The 19,023-nt window shown below is 41.9% G+C and overlaps 1 protein-coding gene across 2 annotated transcripts in view; it reads left to right on the top strand.

The window, feature by feature from the left end:
* Positions 1 to 19,023, top strand: part of abca4b (ATP-binding cassette, sub-family A (ABC1), member 4b) — a 48,671-nt gene that overhangs the window by 10,006 nt on the left and 19,642 nt on the right. For both annotated transcript variants that reach the window (XM_070541589.1, XM_015956280.3), the window contains exons 8-19: positions 1,241 to 1,330; positions 5,333 to 5,570; positions 6,166 to 6,305; positions 6,610 to 6,726; positions 9,210 to 9,407; positions 12,708 to 12,913; positions 15,625 to 15,801; positions 16,781 to 17,003; positions 17,182 to 17,403; positions 17,524 to 17,728; positions 17,812 to 17,904; positions 18,070 to 18,273. In XM_070541589.1, coding sequence (XP_070397690.1) covers positions 1,241 to 1,330; positions 5,333 to 5,570; positions 6,166 to 6,305; positions 6,610 to 6,726; positions 9,210 to 9,407; positions 12,708 to 12,913; positions 15,625 to 15,801; positions 16,781 to 17,003; positions 17,182 to 17,403; positions 17,524 to 17,728; positions 17,812 to 17,904; positions 18,070 to 18,273 — 2,113 coding nt within the window. The remainder of the gene's footprint in view (positions 1 to 1,240; positions 1,331 to 5,332; positions 5,571 to 6,165; positions 6,306 to 6,609; positions 6,727 to 9,209; positions 9,408 to 12,707; positions 12,914 to 15,624; positions 15,802 to 16,780; positions 17,004 to 17,181; positions 17,404 to 17,523; positions 17,729 to 17,811; positions 17,905 to 18,069; positions 18,274 to 19,023) is intronic.

The following is a 19,023-nucleotide window of genomic DNA, read 5'->3' on the forward strand; positions in this document are numbered from 1 at the left end:
TTAATTTTTTAAACCCCCCCCCCCCCCCCTTTGTCTCTTCCTTTCCCTTTCACCTCTGTCTCCGTGTCTGGTTGGAATTACAAAGCATTCAAAAAACAATAACAATAAAGTTTTAAGTATCAGGCGTGACATTAAAAGCAGAAGCTTTGATGCTCCACCTGAGAGTAAATCTGTAAGGCTTGTCACCAGCATTCAGACATCAATTCTGTTTGCTTCACAGCCAGACAGGACACGGGGAAAAAAAATTAAAAAAAGAATACCTTCTTCCTCTGGAAAAGGCTGCGTCCGTGCTCTCACATGGGACCATCTGAACATGATTTACATATCAGATTTAATGCCTTTAATTTTCTTCAAGAGTCTGCTTTTCTACAGAATTAGCTTAGGAGTGAGGCAGAAATGTTTTACATGTGAACTTTGGCATTCATGTGAGAAAATGCTCTCCCCGGGTAAAAGCATCTGAGTCATGATCTCTGTTTTAATTTCAAAGCCCATTACCATTTTGACCTCTGACTTAACAACTTTTCTACACCTAATAAGTTCTTGACTCCCTTCTCCGTTAGCTTCTCAACACCCTCCCTTCCTGTTCCCTCACTTTTTTCTCCCCACCCTTAGCCAAACGGCCTCCCTCCTTCCTTCATTCATTGAAATGCAGGCACAAGGAATGCAAGAGGAAGGATATCTCTTGTGTGTGTTTGTCTTGGCACACACGGTTCCCTCAGCCTTAGCAGTTTGCCCTGACTAGGCGCTTTCTAACACCTATTGTGATGGTTTCTCAACATAAGGGCACTGATGGAGCTTCAGGGCGATGATGATGCTTCTGTGTTTCATCTCAAATGATTGATCTCAACTTTTGAGAGTAGTCCAACTATTTCCATTGTTGCTACGTTAGATCCAAAGTGCATTAATACCAACAACTGGATTGGACAGTGTTAGTGTTTTGCTCAGTGGGCTGCTAATTGCAATTCCTGTAAATCTAATGTGAAGAAAGTGCACAAAAATGGTTTCCTTCCTCAAAGAAAAACACTTCTTGGAAGTTTCCAGAACTTAAAGATTGTTGTTTAGTGTGACTCATCTTTGACCTTGGTGTGTTTATCCGTCTATCATCACAAGGCACAAAATGAACAAATAGACACTTGTTTTTAAATCTGCTGTTTGATCTGCATTCATTCCATTTCATTTGAATAATTGTCCTCATTTTATTCTTGTGATTTAAAAAAAGTTTTTTTTTTTTTTTTCATAGATGCCTCAGGTTCTGGACAGCAGATCCCAGGGGATTGACCTGCATTTCTGGGGTCAGGTTCTCAGAGCAGCATCGGAGAAGATCCAAGTTGTAAGTGCTCCCCAAGTCCGTGCTCGTTAGCGCTCCCCTTCTGCTCCGCAGTACTGCAGGATCAGAGGCACCAGTATTTTTAGTCCAGCAGGAAACTCGCCTTTTCCGCTGCTCTATGATTGAGAATTGGAAAAAGAGGAGGCTGAGTGATGAACTCAACAATGTAGGGGTTTGACATGTGGGTTACCGATCTACCTTTTCAACTTTTGTAAGCCCAGATCATGCCCATGCATATGAGTTTGCATGCTCGTGTGATAAGAACGCCTATAGGACAAATATAGCAAATTACCAATGGATTGTAAATGAAGTCTATGTAGTAGCTGTTTGAAATACTAGAAAGGTAAAATACTTGATGGTTTAGACTGCGTGGTTGACTCACAAAGAGATGGCTGTTTTTGGCTGAAAATTGAGAACAGATAGTTACACAACAGCCATGGCAGATTTTGGTGCTAACCCTTAAAAAATGTAAAGTTAGCAGGTCTGCAGCTCAAGCCATGAACACAAAGCAGAGTACCCTGCTTCAGCGTCATTTGCTTTCATCGATGCATATATAAAGGGACATGTTGCAGTTTTGGATTGCTTTTAGAACCCCGTAGAGTCCCTAAGTCAAAGCAAAAGTGAAGTTTATCTCCTCGATGTGTGTTCGTCTTTTTAAAGCCCTTAATCTAACAGCTGAAATGTCTCCTCAGCCTTCATTAGTTTCTACAGGAGTGGTTCATTGCTATACCAAACCAATCAGGGGTGTTCATGATCTAAACCATGCAGGGAACCTGCTGGAGACAGACTGCAGCGCTGACATGTTAGCTCCGCTTTTACTAAGTCCAACAGGGACCCGGCTGGCACTCTGAAGTTGCAAGTGCAATATTCTGGTCACAGAAGGTGGTGGGGGTCTGAGTGACTTTTCATTCACACTGTAAAGCAGGGCTCCTCAACTAAATCTGATTAAGGGCCAGAGTTTTTTCCAGCAGACACTGTGAGGGGCAGATGCTCTTCTAAAATAAAGTAAAAGTATTTTTGTATCTTCATTTATTAATATTTTAAATGGCTTTGTTTTCCATCTAAACTGTTTTGATTGTAGTTTCAATGTTTGGAGAACATAAACAGTTTTTGATATTTGGGACATAAATCTTGATGCTAAACTTCAAAGTCCCTTAATTGGGGAGTGTTAGGGCCCAAAGGGTTGGGAGGCCGGGTGGAAAGGTCTGACGGGCTGTAAGTGGCCCGCGGGCCAGCAGATGAGTTTGTCTGCTATAAAGGGTAATTTTAGCAAATAGTGGCTCAAGAAAAGGATTTAAAAAAAGGAAAAAGTTGCTTAGTTTGCCTTCATATACTTTTATTTTACCACAATTTTAAATATCTCTTGCAAATTTCTCTCCGTTGTTGCAGAATATTCCAACCTTTGGAAATACCGTCAGACATACTTTAAAAAGTTGTGCTTAGCCAAGAAAGAGTTTCTAAAACCTGAAACCAGAGCCAAGTGCAGATTTCTATCAGACCACTTGAATTTTCACTTGGACTCTTTGTCTAGCCTGCACACCTGTAATGAGATGTGTGCTTTGGCACGTTCACCGTGTGTCCCAGAGGAGGGAGCGTATAGACACTCCTGGCCAGGGGTGACAGAAAGAAAGAAAAGGGTGGGAGGCACGCTGAGAGTGAAGGACGAGAGGAAGGAGGGACATTCCTTTGAGGTGACACATCCTGTAGGTGGGACCTTTTGTGTCACCGTGGTGACAGAGAGGCGAGCCAAATTCTTTCATTACCCACCTCTGCTTCTTTTTTTTAGCTCACTGAGAAATGAAGGAAGAGGTAGTGAGTGAGGCAGATTTTAGAGTTTTAAATCAAGAGTACACATTCACAAAGTTCTGCTCTTAGGAGATGTTTACAAAACTACTTCAAATCGTTTTACTCAATGGCAAAAAAAAATGTTATTTATGGAACACAAATTCTTGGAAGTATATTTACCACAGATGTTCCTGGACAAATGCCTTCCTTTCCCAAATGACAGCAATTCAGGTTACCCCCCTCATAATTTCTTTTAAAAGGAGGAAATGAAAGACATCGGGGAGGGCGGGGGGGCTATTTTTATCCAGTCAATAGGAGGATATTTAGCTCACCCATCGACTGTCCACCATGTTTGCTTATCTTTCAACTATTGTTTTCTCATGATTATTTACGTTATGAAATTCACAGGGTATGAGTGAAAATAAGAAATGTAAATATCCTCGTCTTGTATATAATTACACGATGAAGGTCAAACTGATAAAAAGCCTAATTGTTTAGACACCCCTAAGACAACCTTGACATTTACGTATCTGCTTGGAGACGCTCCCAGGGATAGAATTTGTTTTAACTCTGCAGCACAGATGATCAGTTTTATTGCAGAAAATTTAAAACACCAATTTACTGCAGTTTTTGGCCATTTTGCTTCAGATAAGCTGGTTATTTAAAATAGCTGAGGAATGTTGGTTCGATATGAAATGTGCAATTTTGTATTTCATTTAGATTTGTCCCTCAAATCAAAATTGAGAATGCAACACATGAAAACTGTGCTTAATTTAATTATTTTTATTTACAAAGCACAAATTTACAAATCATTTTGAAATAATGACACATTAATAGTTGGAAATAATTTAACCTCATATCTATGGAACTCAAAAGTATTCAAAATTCAATGAATAAGTAAGACATTATGAAATAAATATCTACATGAAGAAATACTAGACAATCATGTAATCTGACAATTAAATGATGAAATAACAGAATGTTATGTAAAATCTAAGCTCATTATTATGAAATATTTTTTCATTCTTCTTTTAAAATGTCTTTATTAATATAATGTTTTTTTTTTTCAAAAGTAATTTTTTCATAATATTCCTAATTAATATTGAGCCATTTTTATTTAATTCATGCAGTTTTAATTACATAACGTCTTTTTAACAAAGGCAGCTTTTGTTTCTTAATATTGTTTTTTACCATGGCTGATTCATTTCATAATGAGACTTTACAGCAGAATGTCTCAATCCGTCAGTCAAGCCAGTGGGTGTGACCTGCAACGCCATTGGTTAATCCTTCAACATCGTTTGGTTTTGCCTGGATTTCTGGTCACCGTACATGACCGGACAGTTTAAGGTAGTTCTCTGTAACACTTTCAAGGTCAATGGTCATGAAAGATGGCGGCGTTGCATGAACTTAGTTTAGCCCTGTTTTCTTTTGCAGAACAGGTAGAGTTCAGTGGTTTTTCAGTAAACAATATTTTGAGTTGTTTGGATGACATTTTTGAAGCATTTGGTTCGAGGGTTAGGGTTAGGGTTACTTTGTGAGTGATTGCTTTTGTCTGACTGAATTAGCAGCCAATGACACACTGGCTCCACCCCGTTAGTCTTGACTGACATGATGGGCAACAGAGGAAAGAATAACTCCAACCAAACCAGTAGAGCGTTAAAGGTGTGGTTGACCGAAAAACCATTTTAATGATTGTTTCTGAATATAATCTGTTACTTTGAGTTTTTCATGCAGGCTGAACATGAAAAGTCTCCTATCCCCTGCGTTTGCTTCTGATAGAAAATAGACGGTGAAATGCTAGGATTTGAAAATCCTCACATATCTATGTCACACTGTGAATCTGCATTCAAGGCCTCGCCCATCTTGGCTTAAGCTCGCCCACAGGAAGGCTTCTTAAAAAGAAAAGTGCAGCGAGGAGAGAGACAAAGAGAGAAGTGTGTTGGTGATTGTGACTTCGCAATAGGGCTGAATGCGTTCTGTTAGCCAATCAGAAGCGAGGTGTGTGCATTTCATTCATAATAATGAGCAGTCCTGTTTTCAGCTCACCTCTGCACCAGCAAACTTCTGCATCTCAGATCAGGAGCATCATAGCTTAAAAAAAGACTCTCAAGGCATTGATTTACATTTGAGAAGTCTGCTAATGTATTGAACAAGTAAACTACACCGTTAAAGCGTAATCAGATCAAAAGCCAGATATCAACCTACGTTTTTATTCCACAGCTGATGAAACGAGAAAGCTCTCACGAGCTCCTGAAGGTGTTCACCTCTCTGTTCCAAGTTGGAGGTCCCCCCTCCTTCACCGAGCTGATGTCTGGTGTGTCAAGCCTCTTCTGTGGGTACCCAGAAGGAGGAGGGTCTAGGGTCCTGTCCTTCAACTGGTATGAAGACAACAACTACAAGGTTTTTCTGGGGGTGAACGGCAGCAAGAACCACAACTATGTCTACGATGACTCCACCAGTAAGAAAATAACATAATGTCAGGAAATCATACCACAAGCTCCATTCAGTTGTTGTGTAACAGCTTGTATCTCCTCACATTTCACTGAAAAGTTAGAATTTACTACTTATTTCACTTAAAGGCTTAGAATGCAAATGAAAAGAGTTTTTAATGGTGACACAAGGCTGAAGGATCCGTCTAGCAGCTGCTTTTCACTCAAAATTAGGTTTGGACAGCTGTTCCAGGTGAAAAAACAAGAAACTGCTGCAATTAAAACACAGTAACTGTAAAATGTTCCTGGAAGTTAAACATGGAAGGACATTTTATTTATTTTCTGTCTTTGTCAAGATGTTACCTTGCAAATGTTCCCGTTTCCTTTCAGTGCTCTGGCAGAAAAAGTAATGCTTCTACCGACTTTATTGGCTGAATGAGAGTAACACTATGACTAAATGTAGGGTATATTTTTAAATTAAAATTATGTATTTAAATCATTTGAACAAACAAAGAAAAAGTCCGTCGTACATCTGAATAAAAGCCAGCTGTGAAGATATCGTCACTCTTTCAGATGTTGCTTCTTCTCCGTTACTGAGCCTTTTTACATTTTCTCTGCCTTTAGCTCCTTTTTGCAACTCCCTGATGCAGACACTGGAGTCCAACCCTGTCACAAAGATCGTGTGGAATTCAGTCAAACCCCTGCTGATGGGAAAGATTCTGTACACGCCCGACTCCCCAGCTGTCCGCAAGATATTAAAGAGCGTAAGGGCCAGCCTTCACCTCTTTCTTTTTCCATTATTGTTTTTTTTTACAACACACTTACCATCCCCCTGCACCACCACCCTGTGTGAAATGAGTGGACTCCAGATGTAAACGACTCCGCAAAAGGGTGGAAGGTCTGCAGGCTGAGGGAGGAAAGGATGAGGAGGAGTGGATCGAACAATAAATTGAATGTGTGGGGGCAGAAGTTGAATCGATCGTTCATGTCATCTCATTTTTGTGTACTAGTATAAAAATGTTTGTCAAATTTAATAGAACTTGTGCATTTTTTTACTTTTTAATCCAGGCCAACACAACGTTTGAGGAGATAGAGAGGCTCCAGAACCTGGCCAAAACCTGGGAGGAGGTGGGACCTCAGCTCTGGGAGTTCTTTCACAGCAGTGTTCAGATGAACATGATCAGGGTACGAAAAGCACCAAACATTTTGTGCATGATTTTTATAATGCATGCACACATTAATAGTTGGAAATAATTTAACTAGTTAATTCAGAGACAAAACTAGCTTCAGCTGCAGGAGAAGAATGTTTAAAAGGAACGATATAACAGAAAGCTTTATTATCTATTCAAGTTACATATTTCTTAAATAGTTGCCTGTCGGAGGACTCCAAAGCTTACAGTGAACCATTCACCCACTCACACTTACTGGTGGTGATGAGCTGCAGTGTGGCCACAGCTGCCCTGGGGCACTGACAGAAGCGAGGCTACCGAGCACAGGCGCGACCGGTTTCTCCGACCACCAGCAAAAGGCGTTTATACATTATAGTCAGGTCCCTCCTCCACAATCCATACTTTAATTTGCTGTTTCTTCTTTAGGTCTCTTAAGCACCAAACCTCAGAAAGATCTCAATTTTTGAGAAAGTTGCTGCAGACTAAAAGCAGCACAAATACAACAGGACTTGACCTATTAGTAATGGTTCTTATTCCAATCAGCAAAAGCCGAGGTCACAAGTTTCTGCTGCATTTATTATGTGGGTTTAAATCGGACAACATTGGAAACCACATCCTTGGTCACATGGCATTCGACAGCTAGTTCCCACAATGCTGCAAAACTTTCACAAGAGTATCAGTATCCTTATGTGAGTTCAAGAGCTGTACGCTGGTGCTGCTGGAATATTTAACATGTTCAAAAAAATCTGCATCACATATTTTCTCTTGAAGTAGTTACAGAGACGTTATGCATGTTTAGAACATGACCTAAATTAGTTTCTAAGAGTCGGAATGGTTGAGAAACGTGAAGCATCTTCAGAGTTGGAAACCAAACCTAAAAAAATGAGGATGAATGATGAAAAAAAAATACAGTAAAATACTCTTTTTAAATAGGAAATAGGATTTCTAGGCACAGCCACGGTGTTGAGGGCATCCGTTTTGGTGGCCTGAGGATCAGGTCTCTGCTTTTTGCAGATGATGTGGTCCTGTTGGCTTCATCAGAACGTGATCTTCAGCTTTCGCTGGAGCGGTTCGCAGCTGAGTGTGAAGCAGATGGGATGAGAATCAGCTCCTCTAAATCTGAGACCATGGTCTTGATTTGGAAAAGGGTAGAATGCCTTCTCCGGGTCAGGGATGAGGTCCTGCCCCAAGTGGAGGAGTTTAAGTATCTCAGGGTCTTGTTCAGGAGTGAGAGAAAGATCGAGCAGAAGATCGCTAGGTGGATTGGCGCTGTGTCTGCAGGGTTGTGAGCGTTGTACCGATCTGTCGTGGTGAAGAGAGAGCTGAGTCAGAAGGTGAAGCTCTCGATTTACCGGTCAATCTACGTTCCTACCCTCACCTGTAGTCATGAGCTTTGGGTAGTGACCGAAAGAACGAGATTGTGGATACAAGCGGCCGAAATGAGTTTTCTCTGCAGAGTGGCTGGGCTCTCCCTTAGAGATAGGGTGAGAAGCTCAGTCATTTGGGAGGGGCTCGGAGTAGATTTGCTGCTCCTCCACATTGAGAGGAGCCCATTGATGTGGCTCAGGCATCTGGTCAGGATGCCTCCTGGACACCTCCCGTGTTAGGTTTTCTGGGCACGTCCAACCGGGAGGAGACCTAAAGGTAGACCCAGGACACGTTGGAGGGACTATGTCTCTCACCTGGCCAGGGAACGCCTTGGGATTCCCCCGGAGGAGCTGGCCCAAGTGGCTGGGGAGAGGGAAGTCTGGGCCTCTCGCCTTAGGCTACTGCCCCCATGACCAGACTCCGGATAAGAGGAAGAAAATGGATGGATGGAATAAAATACTCCATGATGAAATTTTTGCAACAGAGTTTGCAAGTTTGATGCAATTTATCTTCTAATACATCGTATTATTGTCTTGACCCAGTAAAAGAGAACAGAAAAATCATAAATGAGTTTTACATACCACTTTAGCGTGATGTCAACTTAAAGCAGCAATCTGGAGTTTTCTCCTTTTCAGGAAGTGTGTATGAATTTTATCAGAAATTAACAGCACAACACGAGAATCCTAAGCAATGTTTTTTAGCTGTTTTGCCTGGCTAAACGTGTGAAATCATGAATGCGAGGAGTTGCTTTGAGTCGTAATCATGGGAGTAGGGGGAGGGGCTTAAGGTGCAATACGTTTTTCTGCCTCTAGGTGGTGCCGTCTGAGAAAAACTCCAGATTTCTGCTTTCATACACGAGTATTTTCTTGCAATTTTGTTTCTCCAGCTTCTTCAGCTATGCTTTAGCTAGGATGCAAAGCTGAAATAATTCCCAACTGTGTTGATGTTCTGTTTTTTTGGCTAAAAATGTTTTTCTTCACATTTTCAGCTTTTTTACACACAATAAACTTGATATTCTGCCCTTCCTCAAACATTTTCAAACACTCATGACTACTTTTTAAGATTCAAAACTCTAGAACTTTTCCTTTAGATCGCTGTAATGCTGCTGTTTTGTCATTACTTTCAATCCAGGACACCCTGAGGAACCCAACGGTGATGCACTTCATGGACAACAGCTTGACCGAATCGAACCTCACCACCAAAGATGTTCTGAACTTCCTGCACACCGGACCAGAAAATGGGAGAGAGGCGGGAATGCCAAACTTTGACTGGAGGAATATTTTTAACATCACTGACCAGATCATACACATGTTCAACCAATATGGAGAGGTAGAGAGCTTGTCTCTTTTTGCAAGAATAAAAGTATTTTTTTGTAGAGAGTGAAGTGACAAGCAGCCAGACCTGCTCCCTGCAGATACCAGCTAAGCCTTTTGAGACAGATGAAACTACTTAGCACAGTTTTATAGCTTCTGTCCCGTCCATCAGGTTGAAAGGTGGAGAGAACAAGTGTGCTGTCACCTCCTTCCCTCGCCTCCATTGTGAAGCCAGTGATAAAGTAGAGAGTAGGTGGGAATGAGTCACCCTCCTCGCAAGTTCAGCACTGGTTTTAATGTACGAGTCGGCATTGAAAGAGACGCGTATGCTTCGGTGCAAAAGTGGGCAAATCACTCTTTACTTCCTTCACGCCTCCCTCTCTCCTCTCTTGTCCTCGTTAAAAAGGGGGCCAAGGATTCTGGAGAGCCCCATCATCGGAGGAATCTCAATCTCTGTTTTGTCTTAGAGTTCGGCGCCAAGACACTTCAGAGCATTACAAACAAACCCAATCAGTTTAGCCAATTAGGTATAGCCGTCAGCTGGTGTTGGGCCTTGGATAGCTGCTGGAGTTTAGCAGCCAGTCCTCTCACTCCATCGGGGGGGGGGGGAATGTTTCTCACACTCGAGTCCCCGTTAGAACACGTGCATCACTGAGGCTCTTTATTCCTCAGCCCATCTTTATGGTGTGAATGTATGTTCCCATAAAGATGAATGGGAAGTGGTCTCTCGTCTTTCTGCGAGCGCACTCGATGTTTTGTACAGTAATGTGAAAGGAGACATTAGCCACGGTGTGTCTGGAGACGTGGAGAGCTCTGTGAGTGTGTGTGATGGGATATTATGTATGCTGTTTTAAAGTGTGTGGGAAAGGAACATAGTGTGAGAGTTTTGTGAATGCGTTTTGATGCATATGCATGCGTCAAGTTTGTATTGGCCTTCTTAACAACTTTGAGGAAAAACACTTCTGTGAAAAACACACAGAGCTGTATGGAGAGCAGGGTATGGTTTTATTTTTTATTGGGGGCCAGTTCAATATCTTTAATTCGTTGTGGAGAATTGTTCATTGTACAGGCAAGAAACCCAAGGAGAAATCTGGGTAGATGCAAAAACACAAACAGATAAACAAAACACGATAAAGTACAACCGGAAATCTGATATTTTTAATGGTTTATGTTTAAAGTAAATGGTAAATGGTAAATGGTCTGTGTTTGATATAGCGCCTTCTAGAGTCCTGGACCCCCCCAAGGCGTTTTACAACACAATCAGTCATTCACCCATTCACACACTGGTGGGTATGAGCTACAATGTAGCCACAGCTGCCCTGGGGCGCGCTGACAGAGGCGAGGCTGCCGAGCACTGGCACCACCGGTCCCTCCGACTACTACCAGCAGGCATGGGGGGTTAAGTGTCTTGCCCAAGGACACAACGACAGCGACAAACTGAGCGGGGCTTGAACCTGCAACCTTCCGATTACGGGGCGAGTACTTAACTCCTGTGCCACAGTCACCCAGCAAAAGTAACAGCAGTTTCCCACTTCTCTGCCCTACTGATTGAAAGAGGAATTACAACTATTGTAAACAACCCTGATGCAGCCTGTTGTAGCTAGCACTAACAACGAGCTAACACTAACATGAGCCAACTGGTACTAAAATAAACCACAAAGTAAAAAGATCCACACTGTTGGACAAAAATGTTACTAACAAGTCCAGTAACAACAAAGCCAGGTCACCATCAGTCTGTGATTTTGTAGCCTCCTTTAATTCCTTCAAACTAGTGTAGGCCGCACTGATGTTTCCTCTGGTTTTAGTTCTTTACTTTGCCTCCAAAGACATTACTCTCTTACTTTAATTTCCAGGCTCCACCATGATGCCAACAAAAAGGCAAACATTTGTTCTTTTTCTTCTTGTGCTTTTTATTGGCGATCGGTGAACTGAAAATGCTAACCACTAGCATTAAAGCTAACAGCCCTAAAGTAGGTAAAGAGCGCCCCCTAGGACACCTACCACAAAACCATCTATTGTGGTTTTTGGTGAGCGAGGGCTGCCAAAACCGCATAAGGGCTGCAGATTGATGTCAAATATTAAACAAGTTTCTAACCCAACAATCACTGAAGTCAACATTAAAGCTGTAGCTTAAAGTTTAAAAAACTATTTATTGTTGCTTTACTAAAGGCAGGTGTGGTATTAGAAAACAGGAACTGAGAAAATAGGAAGAAAACAAGGTAATCATAAATGTGTTTGTTAAATAAAAAAAGGTTAGAAGTTGCAAAAAACGTTTCTCTAAAGATTTACAGGATCAGTGTTTTTACATATCTTTATTCGATGCTATGTGGAGACTTTTAATTTGATTTTCCAAGACAATTTGTGTTTTTGAAAATTAACTAAATGCATTCTGTATTTTTCAAAGCCTGAAAAAACATTGAATTATTCTTTGTAATTTCCAGATTAATGCCTGGTGGATGCAAAACACGACTGTAAAGAAAAAGATTCATCATAGGGAAAGAGTAGAAACTAATCAAATTTTTAGGAAATACGAACTCCACAAAGTCGATGTTAAAAATGTCGAACGTGGAAAGAATGCTATATACAAAGAAAATATCTTTTTAAATTTAATATGAAGAATTTCATTCAAAAACGGGATTGATCTTTGCAAGACAATATAGCACGATAGCTTAACGGTGAGGCAAGTTTGTGAGTAGGAATTTAATGATCTCCTAGAAGAATGCAGGAAGACAAGGAGGAGGCCTGAAAAGGAGAGCACACAACTCGATTTATCAAACACGGCGGAGGCTGTGAAACTGGGTCACATGTGCTTATTGGTGAGGTGACTGCAGAAAGGAGTAACAGGATAGATTCAGCACAAATGCTGCACAAACAGATCAGATGACGTCGGTTATCTTCCTTGAATTTTAGACTTCAGGCAGTCGTCGACTTCAGGAGATATAAAAGAAACTTGTGCGCAAACAGCTTATGAAATTATTATTGAGCTGATACCAGGAGCAGGCTGTGTGGAAAGCACTGGTTACATCTTATATGATATTTATGAAAACTGCCACAAACAACAACGGAAAATGTTTGACGCTGGTCTGTTTTATTGCTTTATCTGAAATCCATTGCTAGAAATGACAGCAGCAGATAATTTACCACCATATTCCATCATTTGTAGAGGATCGGCACTGCTAAGGTGGTGTACAAAAACACGAAGCACAAGTCATATGAGATACATTTTTTGCCATCTAAACTAAAACCTAACACAACAACCCATTTGGAAGCCACCTCTCCAAATCCATCGCTTTCTAATGTCCGTGTGTGTCTGCAGTGCGTTAGTCTGGATAAGTTTGTGGCCTACACAGATGAACCCCAGATGATCCATCAGGCCTTGCACCTGCTGGAGGAGAACAAGTTTTGGACCGGTCTGGTCTTTATGGACATGCACCCCTGGACGACAAGTGTCCCCCCGCATGTCAAGTACAAGATCAGGATGGACATAGACGCAGTGGAGCGGACCAACAAGATCAAGGACAGGTCAGTAAGAACCTGTGGGTCAGGTTGGGCTAGGTACAGGTACAAGGGGGAGGTATGGTGCAAAAGTCCATTTATTTCAGAGATTCAACTTACCTTTCCACTGGATGTGTGAGCAGCGCTTACCTGTAAGTTCCTGTCCAATCGGGAGTGTTTCAGACGCCAAACGTCAGCGAAAGTGTTCTAAGGTCTAAATGAGGTCACAAAATCACAGGAGAGTTCCAGCACTACTCTAGATTTTGGCAGCATGTATTCAAAAATGTCTGTTTACTTCAACCATGGAGGTTTCAAAGGAAATTGAGCACTTTGTTCACCAGTTAGGCAATTGAAAATTTACATGTGGATTTCATTTTGAAACTTTCTGGAAACTTTCTGGACGTCTGGGGCGTTTCTAAAACAACCCACCCACTACAGCGGCGGCTAATCGCTGTGTACGTTTCGCAGATGTTACGCGATGCTTACGCGTCTGGTGGAAAGGCCCGATTAGACTGAATGACCATTGACAGCCGAGTTGGAGTGTGACACCCTGACTCTAGAATATCAAACCTTTTTGATTAATGTAATTGTCTGATATTATGAATGTGGGGTTTTCATCAGCTGTATGCCATAATCATCACAATTATAACTAATGAAGGCTTGAATTATCTGGCTTTGCATGGACTCAGTCCATCCCATACGTAAGTTTCACCTTTTAAGTTCAATTACTGACAAACATGGACTTTTGCACCATGTTCATATTTTTCCCAGTTTCACCTTTTACTTAAGTAAAATAAGTTCTTTGAAATTCAAAATAATCACCTGTTAATTAGCCTTTTCTAATGAACAGCAATACATACGTTTAGTTAAAAGCCAAACAGAGATGCTTTGTACTGCAGCGTGTCTCTTAGGCTGCCTTTTGATTTATTTGCCCCAACATAGAAAATCCTAATACCCAACCCTCCAAAGCAGTGGTGAAATCATTAACTCTGCAAAGACTTAGGGTATAAAATAGAAGCAGTGTGCTTGTATTTTTTGATTTATTCAAACACTGGATTAAGGCTGGGTGTAACCACCAACATTTAAAGTACCAAGCAACCCCTGCAGCCACATTTATGAAGCAATTTCTATTTACTCGTCACTTTCTTTATAGGAGGGAAGTCTTCCCCATGCAGCAGCCTTCTAAACGTTACTGGTGGTTTTACATTAACTCATTATTTGCCCTTTAATCCTCCTGTGTAAACCACTTGTATGATTTTCTTCTTCTTTGACATCTAATTTCTGAGCAGACGGTATGTCAATAGTCCCTAGTGTGCACGGGCGCTTTTAGCTGTTTACAACAGGCCGAACGGCTGTAATGGAGCCAGTGGGAGTCCTGCCTCTATACAATTGAATAATCAGATTGTTACAGAGCTCTAAGTCAGACTTATCCGCTTAAGAAGAGGCTGCGTTCATGTGGTTTATGTGGCATGAGTGGATTCAGAGTATTTTATCTTTCCTGAAATTTGAATGAAGCCTTTGGTTGGGATAATTTCATACAACAATGAGCAAACACTGGTCAACTAGGCTGAAAAAACATTTTTAACAATGAATTCTGTTTAAAATCAGTCACTGAGTTTTCCGTGCAGGCTGAACATGAAAATAGTCTCCTACACCTTTCTCCTGCATTAACTATGATAGAAAATAGACGGTGAAACTCCAGGATTTGAAAAGCACAGGACACACCGCTGTAAATAGCAAATTTGGATGACAAATTAGCAAAACATTTTTTCACGCTTATTAATGTTCTAACATAGTATAGCTATGATGTGGGGGACTAAATATAAAATTAACAAAGGCTTTATCTCGCATCTGTCTAAAAACCTCCACCAATAACACATTTTGGACAGTAAGCAACCATTAGACCATCCGGTTGTCGGTCTCGCCAAACCGCCACACTTCCGCACCTCCCTGGGTCCTCCATTCATTACTCACTCGCGTAGTTAGCAACAGAACACCACTGGTGTGAGAGGCTCTCTGCTCAGTAATATCAGAGATGGAGAAACAGCCGGCTGCTACCACTTCACACTTCAACTTTAGGTCGAACTACCCCCCCCCCCCCCCCCCCCCCCCCAAAAAAAAACAGTTTGAAGTCACGGACAACAAACAATGCTTGGACCTAGAAAACAGCAACGGGTATTTAGCCCTCTGTTGTTGCCACGTGCAATGCAGGTTTCCAGTTCTGGAAGATGCAGATCCAGGGACGATACCCCGGGGGAGTGTTCTGTGACTGTTTGCGTTGAAAATCTAGCTTGTTTCGCCGATTCGCCATAACAGCTTTAACTTTCATGGACTCATGTATCTTGACTCACGACGTCTAGACTAGTAGAAGCTAACCATTGGCATTAGCAACTCTACAACATGGCATAACTCCCCCATGCTTGTGCAATTTGTGGAGATAAAACATCAAAGTTACAGAGTAATTCGAGTCAGTGGTAGAGCTGCACTGCTGTTAGCCAATCAGAGGCCAGATGTCTAAATATCAGGAAATAAGACTCCAAATCCTGCCGTCTGAAGCTCATCTCTGATCTGCCTCACTTCTAGTTCCTGAAACAGGAGCACTGGATCTTTTTCCCCGAGTGTGACTTACGAGTAATTCAGTCCTGCTAGAGACCACTGCAAATGTATTAAGCCTATGAGCAAAGTTGACCTTTAAATGTTTGTTTGGCGTCTGATCTCTAAAAAATGTCCTTGTTCAGGTACTGGGATCCTGGTCCCAGAGCGGACCCCATGGAGGACCAGAGGTACATCTGGGGTGGCTTTGCTTACGTGCAGGACATGATTGAACAAGGGATTATCAAGCTTCACACCGGCAACGATCGGCCACTTGGAGTCTACATCCAACAGATGCCGTATCCTTGCTACGTAGACGACCTGTGAGTTGACCTGTGGTTTGAAACATCAGAGTTCCAACAAGTTTTCACTTTTATTGTAAACAAAACATTTTCTGTAGCGTGAACTGCAGGTGGGTTATTTCTCTCACCTGATGGTAAACAAGAGAGAGGAGGTTTTTCTACATTCTTTATGCCATGACGTATTGTTTCAAGCTGTCAGCCTGCCGATGAGTTTTTTCTTCGTATAATATTGTCGGTGCAGTGGTTCTTTGGTTTTAAGTTTCAAACAGCCAGATAAAGTTACCGATCTTTTTGGTGTGCAGGTTTAAAATGACTTTCAAGAGTTTTGACACCATCTGATTTTGACTCTAAGTTAATTCAGTATGACTAAAAACAGCCTTGGCTTTAGTAAACCTCACAAAACAATCTACACCTATATCTAACTAATGTAATAAACACATGTTAATAAATGGTGATGAATCCTAAATTATGGAAAATAAAACCAAATATAAAGCAAATATTATTTCTGAATTAATGTTTTGAAAAAAACAAAGTGCAACATTCAGGAACCTTGCCGGATGAGTCATTTTATTGTTACCTAACCAAGAACAATGTTCCGTGGAAAAATGTAGACGAATAAATGAAGCCACCCGTCATCGTCTGTGATCGACTAGATCAATTTGTATTTATTTTTTTTACACAACAAAATACTCATTACACCTAATTAGTAAAGGTTCAACCTTTTGCTGCTAAAATAGGTTTAAAAAGCTGTTCTCTTTAAACAACCCTTTATGTAGTGTGTCTTTATACATCCAAGGAGCCTTGTCCAGTCAGAATTGACAAAACTCCTCGGATGAGAAGCGAAACATCTTCATGAAACCGAAGAAGTCCAGTTGCCTTCAGTCGAACCCCTTTGGATTCCCATGACCTGGATGACCGAGAACCTTCTGTACACGCTACATGTTGGACATTTGTGCTAATAGACCATGTCGCAAGAATGATCTCACGTTTCTCTCTACAGCTTCATGATCACGCTGAACCGCTGCTTCCCCATGTTCATGGTGCTGGCCTGGATCTACTCGGTCTCCATGACTGTGAAGAGCATTGTGCTTGAGAAGGAGCTGCGCCTTAAAGAGACCCTCAAAGCCATGGGGGTCGACAGCGGGGTCATTTGGTACACGTGGTTCATCGACAGCTTTGTGATGATGACTGCGAGCACGGCACTGCTGACCACCATCATCATGGTGAGAAAGTAATTCAAGATAAAGAAAATAGAGTTGGAAGTTAAAGCTGGAATTTGGAGGGAGCAATAGCTCCATCTTGTGGAGGACTGTTAAAAATTCTCTTCCTTCCAAGGAAGTGTGAACCAATATTCCAGAGTGCAAATGAAGCCCATCCTCTGTGCGTGTGCTCTTCTCTCAGGGAGGGAAGGTGCTGAATTACAGTGACCCGATCGTCGTCTTCTTCTTCCTGCTGGTTTTCACCGTGGCAACCATCATGCAGTGTCTCCTGATGAGCGTTTTCTTCAACAAGGCCAACCTGGCAGCTGCCTGCAGCGGCATCATCTACTTCACCCTCTATCTGCCTCACATCCTCTGCTTTGCCTGGCAGGACCGCATCACCACCAACATGAAACTGGCTGCAGTACGTCGGCTTTTGCTTACACGTTCAACTAAATCAGTAAACTCTGCAAGCGCAGACGGTATTTTGTCCCTTCTCTGTCTTTAAGGGAAAATGCATGTCAAATATGCTTTGCTTTCCTAGAGCTTGCTATCTCCAGTGGCCTTCGGCTTCGGGACCGAGTACCTGTCTCGGTATGAAGAGCAGGGCTTGGGTTTGCAGTGGAACAACATCCAAACGAGCCCGTTAGAAAAAGACTCTTACTCCTTCCTCACATCCATCCTCATGATGCTGTTGGATGCTGTCCTCTACGCCGTCCTGGCCTGGTACCTGGACAACGTGTTCCCAGGTTGGGCCGCTAAAGTGTTGAATGCTAATAATTGGATGTATTTTATGTTATTATTTTCACCACACCATATTTCCACACTACAGGACAGTACGGCATTGGTCGGCCGTTCTACTTCCCACTCCAGCCTTCATACTGGCAGAGGCCAAAACCCTCACACACAGAGATGGTTGATCAAGGTTAGCTAGCTGATGAGCACTTTTTATGACCTCTTGATTCTTTTAGTTTAATATGCAGTTAGGCTAGACATGTAAAATCACACTTTTAGTTGAAAAAAAATCTAATGACTTTAGGGATGAATTTTGAGACTTTTCTTATAAGATTGCAGTAATTTTCTCATTTAGATCCCAACAGACCCGATCTAGGAAACCAGGAGTTGGATGCTGGGAGCAGAACGACGCCAGAGACGTACACCTGCAACGGCTCAGCCAGCAAGAAAACCTGCAAGCACCAAAGCAAGAGGGATCAGCTGGAGAGACAGAAGGAGAACCTGAAGCTACTCGAGGAGAATCCCAACCTAGAGGAGGAGGAGGACACTGGGAAGGAAGGTCAGGATCCAGCTCAGTGGCCTAGTGGTAGAGTGTCCACCCTGAGAGTGGAAGATCAGAGTTCGATTCCTGGTCGGGTCAGACCAAAGACTTTGAAAAAATGGGACCCAAATGCCTCCCTGCTTGGCACTCAGCATTAAGGGGTTGGATTGGGGGTTAAACCACTAAATAGTTCCCGAGTGTGGCTGTGTCTGCAGCTCACCGCTCCCCCAGGGGATGGGTCAAATGCGGAGAACAAATTTCGCACACACATCAGTGTGTGTGTGGCAACTAATGGGACTTTGACTTTACCTTTAACTTTATGCATGTAGCAGAAATCAGACTGCATGGAAGGAACACTCTGGTGACATCTGCTGGGCAAGACGTGAAATGCAGAGGAGCAATTAAGATTTTTTTGAATGGGAACAAATGGATCGATATCTGATTAAAAGGTTATTCCTCACAATATTTTCTGCCAAAAATAATCGAATCTAAAATAAAAATGGGAATATGGTCACTTTAAACATCTCTCACTCCTTACCTCTAAAAGCTAGATACAGTCAATGCTCGTAATTTTATATTTTATCCAAACTAAAGGCTGAAACTTTTAAATATAGCAAGTCAGTACAGCAGCTCGAATATTCAGACACAGCTGACCACTTCTAATAAAATTCATGAACACGCCCACTCATTTATTCTAATAAAGTGTTTGTTTAGGGCTCTGCTGGTGGAATAACATACCTGAGAGGAAAGATGAGTATGAATCAGGAA

The sequence above is a fragment of the Nothobranchius furzeri genome, chromosome 11 (assembly GCF_043380555.1).
Source record: "Nothobranchius furzeri strain GRZ-AD chromosome 11, NfurGRZ-RIMD1, whole genome shotgun sequence".
NCBI lineage: Eukaryota > Metazoa > Chordata > Actinopteri > Cyprinodontiformes > Nothobranchiidae > Nothobranchius > Nothobranchius furzeri.